Source organism: Sylvia atricapilla, chromosome 7, assembly GCF_009819655.1.
Source record: "Sylvia atricapilla isolate bSylAtr1 chromosome 7, bSylAtr1.pri, whole genome shotgun sequence".
Taxonomy (NCBI): Eukaryota; Metazoa; Chordata; class Aves; order Passeriformes; family Sylviidae; genus Sylvia; species Sylvia atricapilla.
Genome location: NC_089146.1, coordinates 826,890 through 840,840, shown reverse-complemented (window position 1 = coordinate 840,840; position 13,951 = coordinate 826,890). Strand labels below are relative to the sequence as shown.

Here is a 13,951-nt window from a genome sequence, read left to right as displayed (position 1 = left end):
GTTCACTACAAATCCAAGCCGATGGCTTAGATCCAGGCAGGGAGAAGTTTTATGGACTGAGCTAAGCGTGAATTACACTTCTGGTCACGGCATTTTATTTTTTTTCCCTTCCTTTCTTTCTTTTACTTCGCTGTGACCCTGGCATCGAAACAGTTGCAATTGCAAACTATTTCATAATGCAGCTTTTTTCCTGCTGCTTGGAAGGTCTGGGAGGAGCCTGGGTGGATTTAAAAGGTGTGGTGCCCCTGGAAAAGGGCGTTGGAAGTGGTGGTGGTGGCGAGACTAACCACTGGTTTTAGCACCAGGTATAAATCATTGTCCTTTTCAGGCTCCCAAGATGTCCATGTTTATCCAGGAATGAGAAGGAGGGAGGGAGGTGCATTTTCTTCTTAGTCTGGCACTAAATGCAACCACTGGCTTTATTCCAGGGAGTAAAAGCTGTGGATTGACAGGAGTTCACCCCTGCCCCTTCTTTTCCCCTTGGCCACGTTCAGGTGAGGCAGAGTTTCTCCAGTAGTGTGGGAGACGGAAGGAAGGAAGGAAGGAAGGAAGGACAGGACCAAGGTCCTGTGGAATAAGGACTCTGGCAGGGGCCCATGGATGGGCTGGTTCCTTTCCTGATCCTATTTCCAGGAGCAGGATGGTGAACTCGTTGTTTTGCTTGGAGTATGAGGATGGGGAGTGGGAGGATGTGTCTGCTCAGGAGGGGCAGTGGGAAATCTTAGTGAGTGTGGAGGGGGTGGTTGAGGGGGTCCTCTGGAGCAGCAGAAGGAGTTTTACTTGCTTCATTTATTTACTTAATTAGTTAATTAATTTTGGTGGTTTGTTTTCTTTTTTTTTACATTGCTTCAGAGTTAGGAGCTGGAGAACAGGTCTTGCCTAGTGGGTGAGCCAGCATGTGTTGGGTAAGTGGCTATTTTGAGACCCTGGAAGCCTCCTCCTGGAGGCTCCAGTTTCTGTGTGGATTGCCAGCAGCCTGTGCCCTCAGCTTGGTACATCTGGCAGGAGCAGTCAGGATATGCTGGACAAAACGATTTCTCCAGACTCGGAGAAAGCATTTCCTAGGTCTTCACCAAATGGTGAGCCGTTTGCAAATTTCCACTTCCCTGCTGCAGCCACTTAGAGCGATATAAATTGGCAGAGTTTTGTGCATTTCCCCATGGGATTTCTCTGGAACACCTATTGATTCCCAAAGCTGGAGACTGAGTCTGCACAGTCACTCCCTCTCACCACCGCTGTACAAGAACTCACCAGCCCATTTTGGGATGGGCTGCTTTTCACGTGCATTTAAGGAAAAGTGAGGGAAAAGAAAAGAGGAGAGAATAAAAGCCTGGTTCAGGAGCTAAACTGCTGGAAAATCTAGTGGGATATGGTATGTAAGAAGTTTCTGTCTTCATTGCAGCAAAAACTGAAAGAACCTCGAACCATGAGCAACTCCAGCTTTGTCTGTCCTGTTTACCCATTTCTTTATTCCCCTCTAGGGCTCTGCTTTGCCCACATGGATATATAGCAAATAAATATTGCTGCATCCTCTGCTCCCCCTTCTCACCTGTCCACACTTTCCCTGCAGGAGAAGAATCAGCTCCAAGTTAAAAAAAAAAAAGAAAAAAAAAAAGCCCATGGACCAACATGGTTTTTCCTCTGGAGGAGCTCCATTGTTCCACTGGAGCTGGAGCAGCTTATTAAATGTATTCCCATTAAATGTGTAAGGGATGCAGCAGGGAACTGGGATGTGTATGGCTGCTCCCCTGCCTGGGAGACGACACGGAGTGGGGCACACAGAGCCTCCAGATGCAGCTGTGAATTGGGGCCAAGAAATTCCTGGCCCGGGTGTGCCTCATCCAGTGGCCTAAGGGCTGCAGGCAGGGTATGGTGGCAGCATCAGTGGATTTGAAATTCCCATCAATCCCACCCCCTTCTGATCTTCCAGCAGGCAAAGGGAGTGGGTTTGATTTGCAGATTGTGCCTCTCTCCTGTTCCTCGAGCCCAAATTACAACAGTTACAGGAAGCCGGGTTTGCAGCAAGAGCCTGGAGGGATATCCTGTCACAGAGCAGCAGGAGTGGGGAGGGATGGAGGGATGGAGGGATGGAGGGATGGAGGGATGGAGGGATGGAGGGATGGAGGGATGGAGGGATGGAGGGATGGAGGGATGACCACCCTTCCCTGCTGCCACTGGAGACTCGAAAATGTGCACTCAGAAGCTGAGGGTGTGTTTTAAATGCTTGGAGAGCAATAATAAGGATCTAAAGCTATTAGAGAGTGCTCAAAGAAAGGTCACAAAGACGGTGAAGGGAATAGAGAGAATGAAGATGGTGAAGGGATGAGGAACAGCTGAGGGCACTGGGCTTGTTCAGCTGAGGAGGAGGAGGAGGAGGAGAGAGAGGGAGATCTCAGCACAGCCTACATCTTTCTCCCGAAGAACAGCTCCCATCTCTGCTCTCTGTGACCAGGGACAGCACCCAAGTGAATTCCTGGAGCTGTGCCAGAGCAGGTTGAGGCTGGAGATCAGGAAAAGGCTCTTCCCTCAGAGAGCGAAGAATGGGCACAGCCTCAGGCTGAGAGAGCCCAAGCGGCTCTCAGGGATGCCCAGGGTGGGATTGTCGGGCCATCCTGGGCAGGGCTGCACTGGATGATACTCGTGGATCCCTTCCAAGTGAAGATCCCGCAAGCCGAGCTGCGGGAAAAACCGAGACAACAATCAGTAAAACGACCAGAAACGGGCAGAACAACAGGAGCCCACAAAAGCTGCGGGGAACTGCCCGATGCCCACCGCAGCCGCCCGAGCTCCGCCGGCGCCCTCAGCGGCAGCAAGGAGCCGCAGCTCCCTGAGGAAAACAAGGCGGCGGCGCGGGGGGAATCCACCTTAACGGGAGCAGGAAGCGAAGCGGGGCCAATCAGGCCGGGAAGCGAGGCCGGGAAGGAGGGAGCGAGGGAGGAGCCGGGGCAGGCCTGAGGGAGGGCGAGCGCGGCCGGCGGGGCGCGATGGCGGAGGGCGGGGACGGGCCCGCCCCGGGCAGGTACCGTGGGCAGGGGGCTCGGCGGGGTGAAGCCGCCCGTGCCCGGCCCTTCCTCATCCCGCCGTGTGCCTCTCTCCAGCGCAGGTCGCAACCTGAAGGAATGGCTGCGGGAGCAGTTCTGCGACCACCCTCTGGAGCACTGCGAGGACACCCGGCTGCACGACGCGGCCTTCGTGGGGGACCTGCCCACCCTGCGCAGCCTGCTGCAGGACGAGAGCTTCCAGAGGTGGGCATGCAGCCCTGGGGACACGGCCCCGCCACCTGCCTGCTCCCCCCGCAGCCCACCCGCTTCCCACCCGCTTCCCACGGGCCTTAAAGCCCATCCGGTCCCACCCCTGCCACGGGCAGGGACACCTGCCACTATCCCAGGTGTCTCCAAGCCCCCTCCGACCTGGCCCTGGGCACTGCCAGGGACGGGGTTTTTTTTTTTTGGGAGAGGTGTCAGGGAGGATGCTTAGCTCGTCATCCCCGCAGCCGCGCCTTTTGGGGGCTCCCATCCCGCCCACTGTTTTTGGGGAGAGGTGTTTCCTTGGATGATCTTGCTGTCCCCACAGCCTGCTCCTTCTGCTGACCCACCCTCTCATCCGTTTTTTTCATAGCATGGTGTGGGTTGGAAGGGACCTTAAAGCCCATCTTATCCCACCCCCTGCCATGGGCAGGGACATCTTCCACTATCCCAGGTTGCTCCGAGTCCTGTCCAGTTGGACAATTCCAGGGATGGGGGTTTTTATGAGACAGGTGTCAGGGTGGGAGGATGCTCTCCTTTCCCCCAGATCATTCCACTGGTTTCCCAGGAGGCAAATCTCGCAGCAGCTCATGAGGCTGTGGCAGCTGTGCATGAACTCTTTTCAGATCAGGATAGGAATGTGATACCAGGAAAACAGGAGCCTACAGATAATGGGAAAAACATACAAAAGGGATTACAATCAACTATAAACTTGAAACACCCCATGTTACAAAATCTGCCCAGTGCTAACCCTGTGACTGCGGGGATGGTTAATTAATTTTCCTGCATCACGGAGAAATCTGCTTAGAGTGCTAAATGTTTCCCAGCCTCAAAAAAGGTGTTATTTCAGCAAAAAACAAGAATGAACCAGCCCTTCTATTCTGCTACCTGTGCAGCTGAGGCTCTTGGGGTCCCTTGGGCTGAGGGGTTTTTGTAGGAAAAAGCAGAGTTTGACAGGAAGAGGAGGGTAGGACGCACAGCTCCATTCCACAGGTGAGGAATGGGCAGAGAAGTGGTCTTTGAATCTGGAGGTAGATACGGACCTCAGAGCTCATCCCATCTCACCCTTGCCATGCTCAGGGACGTCTTCCACTGGACCAGGTAGCTCCAGCCCTGTCCAGCCTGGATTTGGGCACTTCTAGGAACGGAGCAGGTACCAGCTTCTCTGGGCTACCAGTTTGAGACATCTCCCTTTAAAAAAGGACAAAAGGGAGAGGTTAGTTTTGGGTTTTTATTAATGGGCAATTTTTGAGGCAGGGTTTGTGCAGGTGTGCAGCCCCTGGCACAATTAAAGCCCACCATCCAAGCACTGGTCTTCTTTATCCGTCCGGGCAGCATTTGTCAGGTGATTGACGGGAGCTTTTTGTGGCTGCTAAAAGTGCCAGAAATCAGAGAATCGTATCCTGAGTGGAAGGGACCCACAAGGATCATCCAGTCCAACCCCTGGCCCTACACACCAGGGGTGCAGACACCCCCAGAACTCCACCCTGTGCGTCCCTGAGAGCACTGTCCAAACGCTTCTGGAGCTCTGGCAGCCTCGGGGCCGGGCCCGTTCCCTGGGAAGCCTGTTTCAGTGCCCAAGCATTCATGGGGCACCCTCCTGGAGGGAACGGGGGCCCCTCTGACGGCGTGTTCCCCCCCCTGCAGCCGGATCAACGAGAAGTCGGTGTGGTGCTGCGGGTGGCTGCCCTGCACGCCGCTGCGCATCGCGGCTACCGCCGGCCACGGCCCCTGCGTTGACTTCCTGCTGCGCAAGGGAGCCGAGATCGACCTCGTGGACGTCAAGGGGCAGACAGCCCTCTACGTGGCCGTGGTCAACGGGCACCTGGAGTGTGCCAAGATCCTGCTGGAGGCCGGCGCTGATCCCAACGGGAGCCGGCACCACCGCAGCACCCCGGTGTACCACGCGGCACGGGTGGGGCGCGCAGACATCCTGCGGGAGCTCATCAGGTCAGAGCTCGGGGCCGGGCCCAGGGCTGCATCTCCCTTTTCCTTCTCCCTTTGGGATCCCTTCCCTCCTCACTGGTCACAGCCTCCACACGTCTTGAACTGGAGAGGAGCGGGTGGAGAGGTGCCCAAAGAGATTTCCTGTCGCTTGGCCTTGGCAGTGGGTCTATTCCCACCCGTTCCAGTCCAAGCCCAAGAGAGGAGTCTCTGGTTTTGAGCCCACCATCCAGTCAGATCCAAACCTTACCATCCCCCCCTACTTCCACCATGCTCCAGACTGGAGTTAGGAGGGAGGTGGATTCCCCAAAAAAACCTCTCCGGGAGCTGGGTCTTCCCTCAGGAGACTCCCCTGGCAGCACCAGCAGGGCTCAGGGTGTAGCAGGAGGCTGTGGGAACTCAAATTGCTTCTTCTGTGGCGTGCCGTGATTATTCCTTCTTTTTAAAATGGAAGGTTTCTGTCCAAGGGATCGTGCTGGACAGCTGTGTGGGCCATGGATGCCAAATAATAAGGGGGATCATAATGGGAACATGTAGGTTGTAGGGAGAAATAGAGAAAGAGAAGAAAGTTGAAGGAATCACCTTGATGACCTCAAATGTTAGAAATTAACAAAAGGATTTGAATAGGAAAAGATTCAAAACCCTTGGGGGCTTTCTTCCTTTTTTTGAATTTTTGTACAAGTACAGCTTTGAGGAAGAAGGGAAGATAATCCCCCCCTCCTTGCTCCTTTCCCAACAAGCTGAGAGGAGAATGTTCCCATCAGCACGGGCTTGTTGATACAGGGTTCAACTCGCTGTATTCCCAAAAATCTCCCCTGCTCTCTCCACCCAGGCAGGGTGAAATGTAGCAAATGGTATTTCAGCAGCACAGGGAGAGCTGATGCCTTGATTTATGTGTCTGCTCCTTGGGATACCTCACCAGTAATATTAAAAGCAAGATTTTGGACAACTTTCAGGATTAAAAATTAACTGGAGTTTGTCCAATCTCTTTTTATTAGGCAATGTCTCTCCCAAGGCTGCTAAGCTAATACCAAATTGTCAGATTGCCCAAAATTTCAAATATCTCGGAGTAGGGATTTCACAGATCTGTGCAGAGTTACTTAGTGAAAAATGCGGCCTTTATGTTGCAGGGATTTTTAAAATGCTGGATCTACAGGATTTGGCAGTGGGAGTGCAATGAGGAGGACACTTTTCCTGAGACAGGAGGGAATATTTTGAGGGAACCTGAACCCAGTCAGGTGTGCTGCAGGTGTCTAAACATCACCTGGTTTGAAAGTCCCATGGCAGCACCGTTGGGATCCCTGAGCATTCCTACAAGTGCTGAACCAAGCAAGAGGTGAAATCCCATCCATGAATAATAAATCCACACGTGGCTATAGAACGGAGATCCATTTCACTGGGAGGCTGCTGGAAATATTTAGGACTCTAATGCCAGAGTATAAATGACATTCCTCATAACTTGGGGTCATGCTGTAGTGGAATCCACTGCTACCTGCAATGGAACTGAGGGTAGCAAGGATGAGAGGATCCTTTTGCCAGGCTAAAACTGGGAAAAAGAGAGCTGCCAGATCACCCCCATCCCTCAGGTGCATGCCTGACCCTGCTAAAAGTAGAATTTGGGGCTTTGCTTTGAATTGAGGGCTTCCACTGAGAATTTTGGTGGTGATAATGGGGGAAGAAAGGACTGAAATGAAGGGAGATCTGTTGTCTGCTCAGGAGGCAATGGCCTTGCAACGGCCCTATGGAAATCCCACAGCAGCACTGAGAGCTCTGTCCAAATGCTTGTGTGATCTGATTTTAAGGGAGAAAAATACACTTTGTGCCATTTGTGGCTCTTAGAGGACTCTCTCAACCCTTGCTCTGGGTGTGCTTAATTTAAATGAGACTCTTCCCATGCTCAAAACTGAAGAATTTTGTTATATATTTGCCAGACAGGGAGCAGTCCCTGCTGGTTTCAGGGAGAACTGTGCCTGCTTTGAGGTAGGATTTTTCCCGGGTATTGTCCTTAGTTTTATGAACTCTTGAAAGGAATATAATGCTATCTAGGAAAAACCCGGTTCTCTGAGTGCTCAGTTTGCAGTTTGGGGATGGGGACTGGTGGGTGAAGGAACCATTTCTCCCTCTGTAGGTAAAATGAACACAGTTTTGCGATTAGAACCAGCTACTCCTTAGAGATTGTGTTGACTTTCTCCTTCTTCCCATCCGAGATGCATGGGAGGAACATGGAATTACTGTCCCCACTGCCTGCAGGAATTCCCAGCAGATTCCAGCCCCTCCAGCTCCTTTGGGAGCAGGAGTTCATCAGGGATGTTTCACTGTGGAGTGCAGATTCCTGTTTCCATTTCCCTGCTGTTTGGGATTGAGTGTCTGTGTTGCCTTTTTAGCCCGTTTTATCCTGGTAGGGAAGTTATTTCAGTATCCCTTTTCAGTGGAGTCATCTGGAAACATCCCTGCTCCCCAGGCAGCTCTTTAGCATCCAGCATTACGTGGTGCTGGGGCGAGGCTGAGCCATCCCTGGTGCCAAGACACGAGAGGAGAGAAAATTCAACTAAAGGTTCCTGGGTCGAGATAAGGGAGGGGAGAGATAAAGGAAGGGGAGATATCACTCATTAAATGCCATCACGGGCAAAAGAGACTCAGCTTGGGGCTATCAGTTTAATTTATTCCTAATAAAACCAGGGCAGGGTAATGAGAAATGGAATAAATCTTAAATAAATCTTAAAAAACACCTTCCCCCAAGCTCTACCTGTTCCTCCTCATCCAGCAAGGGGGAAGCTTCTGAAAGAAGCCACCCCTGTTGCCCTCCCACTTACCAAAACCTGGCCATGCAAACCCAATCCATCAGGAAGGCAAGGATGCTGCTGTTCCTCCTCTCTCCAAATCCCGGGCTGTCGTGAGCTCTGCTTCTAGGAGATCGTACTGTGCTGGCTGCCTTGTCCCTGCTCAGAAGCGCTGCCAGGCCCATCTGAGGGCAGGGATGGGTGGGTTCTGGAAGTTCTCACTCTGCACGAGTCCTTCGGCCTCACGCCTTGCCATTCCCAACCTTCCCTCCCTCTCCCCGGAGCAGGTACGGCGCGGACGTGGACGTGAACCACCAGCTGGCCTCTCGCGGGCCAGGGCAGGCGCTGCGGCCGCTGACCACGCTGGTGGTGTGTCCCCTGTACATCAGCGCTGCCTACCACAACCTGCCCTGCTTCCGCCTGCTGCTCCAGGCGGGAGCCAACCCGGATTTTAACTGCTGCGGGCCCATCAACGTGCAGGGCTTCTCCCGGGGCTCGCCCGTGTGCGTGCTGGACGCCGTCCTGCGGCACGGCTGCGAGCCCGCCTTCGTCCGCCTCCTCATTGACTTTGGAGCGGATCTCAACCTCGTCAAGGTGGAGGCCTTGGGAGTCGAGGCCACGGGGAGGGTCAAGGTGAACGCCGAGGCGCTGGAGGTGTTCAAGGAAGCGAGGGGTGAGTGGGGTTGGGTCCCTGGGGCGGCCCCGCGGATGCGGGAGAGCTCTTTGGAGGGGTTGTTTGGAAGGGAAGGTGCTGCTGAGGTGGTGGGGCGGGTGTTGCTGTCCTTACTTCTTCAGCAGTTAGATAATGGGGTCCAACAAGCTGACAAGCAAAGCATTAATGACTTCTCCGCTCCCTGCTTTTGCCCTGTTGCGTTTTGTACCTTCACACGGTGTTTTCCCCTCTTGAGTCCTTCAGCAGCCCAACCTCTGTCTGTTACTCCACCGTTTTCATCTCTCCCAGCTCTTTTCCATTGCCTACTCATGTAGGCAAGGCTTAGGGGTCCTATCCGAGCTGGGCTTTGGAGCTGTGGATCACCAGTGACATCCAGTCCTCCAGAGCCACACAAGTGTGTCCCAGCTCTCCCTTTGTGAGCCTGGGCTCTGGATGCAAGAGGGAGTTTGATCTGGACCGATTGCTTGGGAAGGAAAGCCACCAATGGTGGTAAAAAGGGGCAGGATGGAGGTGAAAAAAGGTGGAGAAAAGTGCAGCACCTTGGAAACCCACCTAGTGGAGGCCACAGCTTTGCACCAGGGGTGGAAATGGGAAGTGACTGGAAGTTCTTTCTTGAACTCCAGAGAAATTCCAAAGGGATTCAGGCTGTGGGATACAACTCACATCCCCAGGTTACTCAGTTCTGCATGGGCCTGGTTTTCAAACCCGCCTGGGCTTCTGCTGAAGGAGGCTGACATAAGTTGGACTTCCACTAGGCCTGGGTTTAGGAGGCAGATGGTACTCAGGTGGATCATATGGGATAATGGAGTGATGCCGTGGAGGTCGAGTTCTTGAATCAACATGGGCACCACCATCCTCTTGTCCCTGTGCTGGAGGACCTCTCCATGGACTCAAAGGAAAGTTGGGATAAAGCCTGAGCTGGCTGTCAGTGCTGTTGTTTCCCAGGGGATGGGTGAGGAAAAAAAAAAAAAAAGCCATCTACATAATTCTAAAATGATCCAAATAGAACCATGGAGTTGGAAGGGATCCACAAGGATCAAAGTCCAGCACCCATGGCCCTGCACAGGCGCCCCGACAATCCCACCCTGTGCATCCCTGAGTGTTGTCCAAGCACCCTGGAGGTCTGGCAGCCTTGGGGCCGTGCCCCAGGACCCTCTAGGGAAAGAACCTTTATGTAATATCCAACTTAAACCCCCTGACACAGCTCCAGCTGCGGGCTGGGCAGTGATGGCCTCCGTGCTCACCAGTGCATCCAGCCTCCAGCTGCCCCTTCCAACCTGCCCATGTGGAAGCTGCTCCAAATCCAGGAGGTTTGGCCTCCTCATGAGGCAGGATTTGTGCGCGCTTGGCTTCCTTGCCCCGCCTCGGTGTTGCTGTTCTCCCTCTCTTTTTCCCCAGTAATCCTTCCCTGTGTTTTTCGTTGCAGGCCGCACCCGGAGCCTCTTGTCTCTGTGCCGCATAACTGTACGGAGAGTCCTTGGCAAATCCCGCCTGGATCTGATCCGCAGCCTCCCAATCCCTGACCCCATTAAACAATTTTTACTCCACGAACACAGTTAAAGGGCGACTGGCTGCTTTTGGGGACGGTGTGCCTTGGTAAATGAGTGCCCTGATGGAGTCAGATGTCAATCCTGCCTCTTTCCACCTCATGGAGTGCGCATAATTCCCTGCTCCTGTGGATTTTTTTCCCCCTCCAGGTTTAGGGTGCAGCAGTTCTGTGTGTCTTATCTCCCTGGGGAGGGGCTGCTAAAGGTGTGTGGGTGCTGCTGGAGTAAATACAATATATCCTGTAGCTGTTGGCAAATGTGTAACCTCTGTTACTGATCTGTGTCACACACACGCCTGGGGTCTGTGGCATTTCAGTGTGGGGAAGGTGTCTCTACTTAACTATTTTTCCCATCACAGCACATAAAACCAGAAGTTCCTACCTACATTTTTATTCCATATCCCATGGTCAGACCAGAGAAAACCCACCCAGATCCACATAACATGTCTGTTTTGTTTGCATTGTTAAAAAGGGAGAAAAAGGTGGTTTTTTTGAGTTGTTTGTTGTTGGTTTTTTTTCTTTTTATTTTTTTTTTTTTGAGGAATTGGAGATTTTGTGCTTCTAATCACAGTGTCGCGTCCAGCAGCCTGGGCTTCTTTGATTTCCAGTGCCTCTTCATGCCACAAACTCCCAGAAGAGTCATTGTGCAGGGAGTCAGCAGCCTTTTGTTGGGTTCTCAGGGTCAGCCAGTGACGTGGTCAGTGCAGAGGACTTGTCAAAACAGCAACTTTAGTCGGATAGAGATGATGGTGCCTCAAGATCTTGGGAAAAATCTCAGGTGATGATTGGACTTTGCTTTAACTTTGCTGATTTAAGTAAAGTCACTGTGTTATAAGTTTTTTGGTTTGGGTTTTTTTGGGTTTGTTTTTTGTTGTTGTTGTTGTTGTTTTGGATGTTTTTTAAAATTATTTTCTTTGCTAGCTCTTCTTCCTATGCTCATCCAGCTGGCAAAGGTAATTTTCTAGATGTGGCCTTAAAGATCAGATGATCCCAGCCTGGTTTGGCTTGCAAGAGACCTTAAAGCTCACTTAGGTCCAAGCCCCTGCCATAGGCAAGGACACCTTCCACTATCGTAAGTTGCTCCAAGCCCTATCCCCTGGCCCCTATGGATTCACCCCATAGGCCTCAACACTGCTTCCAAAATGTTCCTTTCCCAGAGGCTTAAATAAATGCAATAGCAAACCGAAATGGAGGATATTTCCAGACCTTCTCCAGGTGAGATGCGATGCATATGGAGCTGTGGGCAGGTGAGGAGTTCTGCACCGTTCCCTTCCCAGCCTGCAGCTGGTTTCGGTTTTCCTGGTGCTGGCAGCGAGTTGTACACTGGCTTTATAGAGGTGTGAACATGCCTGGGAGATGCAAACAGGTTGTAAAGCCTCTTGGCACCTTGCTGGGGGATCCATAATGGTTTGCAGGAGCTCACCATGCTCCCGAGCTCCAGTATGGAGAGGCAAAAAATGAAATGGGCTGTCTTGAGAAAATGCCATGGGGAGCAGCTTTTGGGGTTGGTTTTTCCCTAAGGATTTTTACTTGGTTTGTAAGTGGGACCCCCATTGGGGTGAAGGTGGTAGGATGGATGTGGGAAGAGCTGGAAGGACCTACAAGGATCATGGAATCCAAGGCCTGGCCTTGCATCCCAACAATCCCACCTTGTGCATCCCTGAAAGTGTTGTACAAATGCTCCTGAAGCTCTGGCAGCCTTGGGGTTGCGACCATTGGGGTTCCTGTGCTCAACCACCCTCTGGATGGTGGTTTCACCTGCAGTGAAATGCCTCAGTGGGACAGAGGGTGGCCCAAAGGAATTGAGAGAGTCAACTCAACTCGGTGCTTGATGTAAGTCTGCTCTCTAATTAAAGCGGAGTCTGTTTACAATGTTAATTAGAGATCCCATCCAAAGGAGTCCCCTGAGCATGGATCTAAGGATGGTTCTCCCAGCCCAGTAGCAAACCAGCCTGAGGTTCATCAATGACTTGGAGTTGTGCAGAATCAAAGCTTTGGAGTGCTTGGATCATCCATCCAACTTCCATCTTCACTGAGGGTCTTTGCCTCTGGAAAAGGCCAAACCTTTGGCTTGAGGGCCTGGAATGAGTCCAGCTTGGGGACAACTTGCAGAAAATTAATCTGTAAGAGAACAGGATTCTGTTGGAATGAAGTCCCTGTGGAGATTGGTTGCTGTGGCTACTTAAACCGTACACAGAGAATTTGGAATACACAGAGAATTTACACAGAGACTACACAGTGAATTTGGAATTTGCACTGTAGAGAGATAATAATCTTGAATTAGATTCAGGATATTCATAGACTTCATTGTCTTGTCCTGTGGGGCCAAACCCTACATCCTCTGACTTACCCTGTCCTTTTAAACCCAGGAAACAATAGTCTTCCAGCATGAAATCTCAACAATTCATGCATTTCTATCCTTTCATACTGTATGAACAGCACTTGTCTTTCCTTGGCTTCAACTTCACCATTCCCTCCTCTGTAGCAAAGCATTCCCTTTTGTAAAGGTGTTTTTATCCGTGTTGTCCATGGGGCATGCTCAGATAATGTGAGTAAAAGTCGAGTTTTGTGTAGTTGGGGGGGAAATTAAACATTCCTGCAGTGTACATCCCATCCATTGAAAAATGCCCACTATATTTCTGCAGAATATATAAAGTGTGCATGGCATGGCCCTGCTGGAGGCTTGAATGGGACAGGATAAGAAGCTTTGGAAAATGCTTGAAGAACCAAACCAGATCTAGAATCAGACAAAGCTGCTCCAAAGCTGTCTTTGGCTTTCTTGTCTTTGCTGCTAGGGGAGGATTTCCAGGGCATGGGATGCTGTTAGCTGGGATCCAAATATAATTTCCTGCTCATTTTGCAAAAGGTGGGGGAAAGGCATCTGTTGGGTTGAAGTGGTTTTTTGGTTGGTTTTGGAGGGGGTGTTTTTTGTTGTTGGTTTTTAGTCCCCAAAGTCAAGTAAAGCCCTTTTTGCCCCAAACCAGCCCTTAAGTTACACAGTACCTCTTCCAGTGAAGAAAACCGTGGCAGGACACAACAGAGGGGACAAAATTCCACTTCCAGCAGTGCCCCTGAGTGCCTGTTGGCTTTTCCCAGGCTCAGAATGGTTTGGGACAGCAGCAGGATCAGACCTGAGGGCAGGTGGGAGATACCTGTGGTGAGCCTGGGTCCATGTGCAGCCCAGTGAAGAGCACGGAGGAGGAGGAGGATGGCTCTGGGTTTGAGAAAGCCGGATCCTGCCGACCTCTCCCGGTCCTGCAGCCACTGGAGGGGGCCGGAGACCAGCTGTCCCTGCACGGGGGTCACAGCGACAGCGCCGATGCCACCTCCTGCCTTGCTCATCCTGGGCGATTTTCAGGGCATCCTGAATATTTTCCACCCTCACGTCAGACTGAAGAGGGCTCTTTAAACCTCTCATTTCTGCTCCTGCTGTCTTGGTAGCTCTGGAAATGCAGCTCCTCAGTTTGTCTTGGCATGCAAGTAGATGTAATTCCTCTAAATATTTTGATTCTTAAAATTCAGCTTTTTTATTTTGTGGCGTTTTCACTGGAAAACTCCCTATAAGCTTGAGCAGCAGGACTTTTCACTAGTTGCTCTGTTTTTCCTGAGGATTAGCAGGTGCACCTCAGGATTTAATCCCTGCAGCTGCCTCCAGGCAAGGGCACAGTCTCTTTTTTAGGATTCCTGCTTTTTTCATTCAGGAGATGCTTGTCTGATCTGGTGCCAGCATCTCCTCTGACAGCAAAACCAGAGTTTTTCCTAA

At 51.7% G+C, this 13,951-nt stretch overlaps 1 protein-coding gene across 1 annotated transcript; it reads left to right on the top strand.

Moving 5' to 3' along the window:
* The first annotated feature begins 2,947 nt into the window (after window positions 1-2,947).
* ASB1 (ankyrin repeat and SOCS box containing 1) lies at window positions 2,948-10,453 on the top strand. The gene is made up of 5 exons (XM_066322351.1): window positions 2,948-3,019; window positions 3,099-3,245; window positions 4,893-5,195; window positions 8,257-8,642; window positions 10,069-10,453. Exons 1-5 carry the CDS (start codon window positions 2,985-2,987, stop codon window positions 10,200-10,202), a joined length of 1,005 nt encoding a protein of 334 aa, XP_066178448.1. The 5' UTR covers window positions 2,948-2,984; the 3' UTR covers window positions 10,203-10,453.
* The last annotated feature ends 3,498 nt before the right edge of the window (window positions 10,454-13,951 follow it).

Coding starts and splice junctions, on each gene's coding strand:
- ASB1 (XM_066322351.1), top strand. CDS start 2,985: ATGGCGGAGGGCGGGGACGGGCCCGCCCCGGGCAG. Junction 3,246..4,892: donor CAGGACGAGAGCTTCCAGAG/GTGGGCATGCAG, acceptor CCCCCCCTGCAG/CCGGATCAACGAGAAGTCGG. Junction 5,196..8,256: donor ATCCTGCGGGAGCTCATCAG/GTCAGAGCTCGG, acceptor TCCCCGGAGCAG/GTACGGCGCGGACGTGGACG.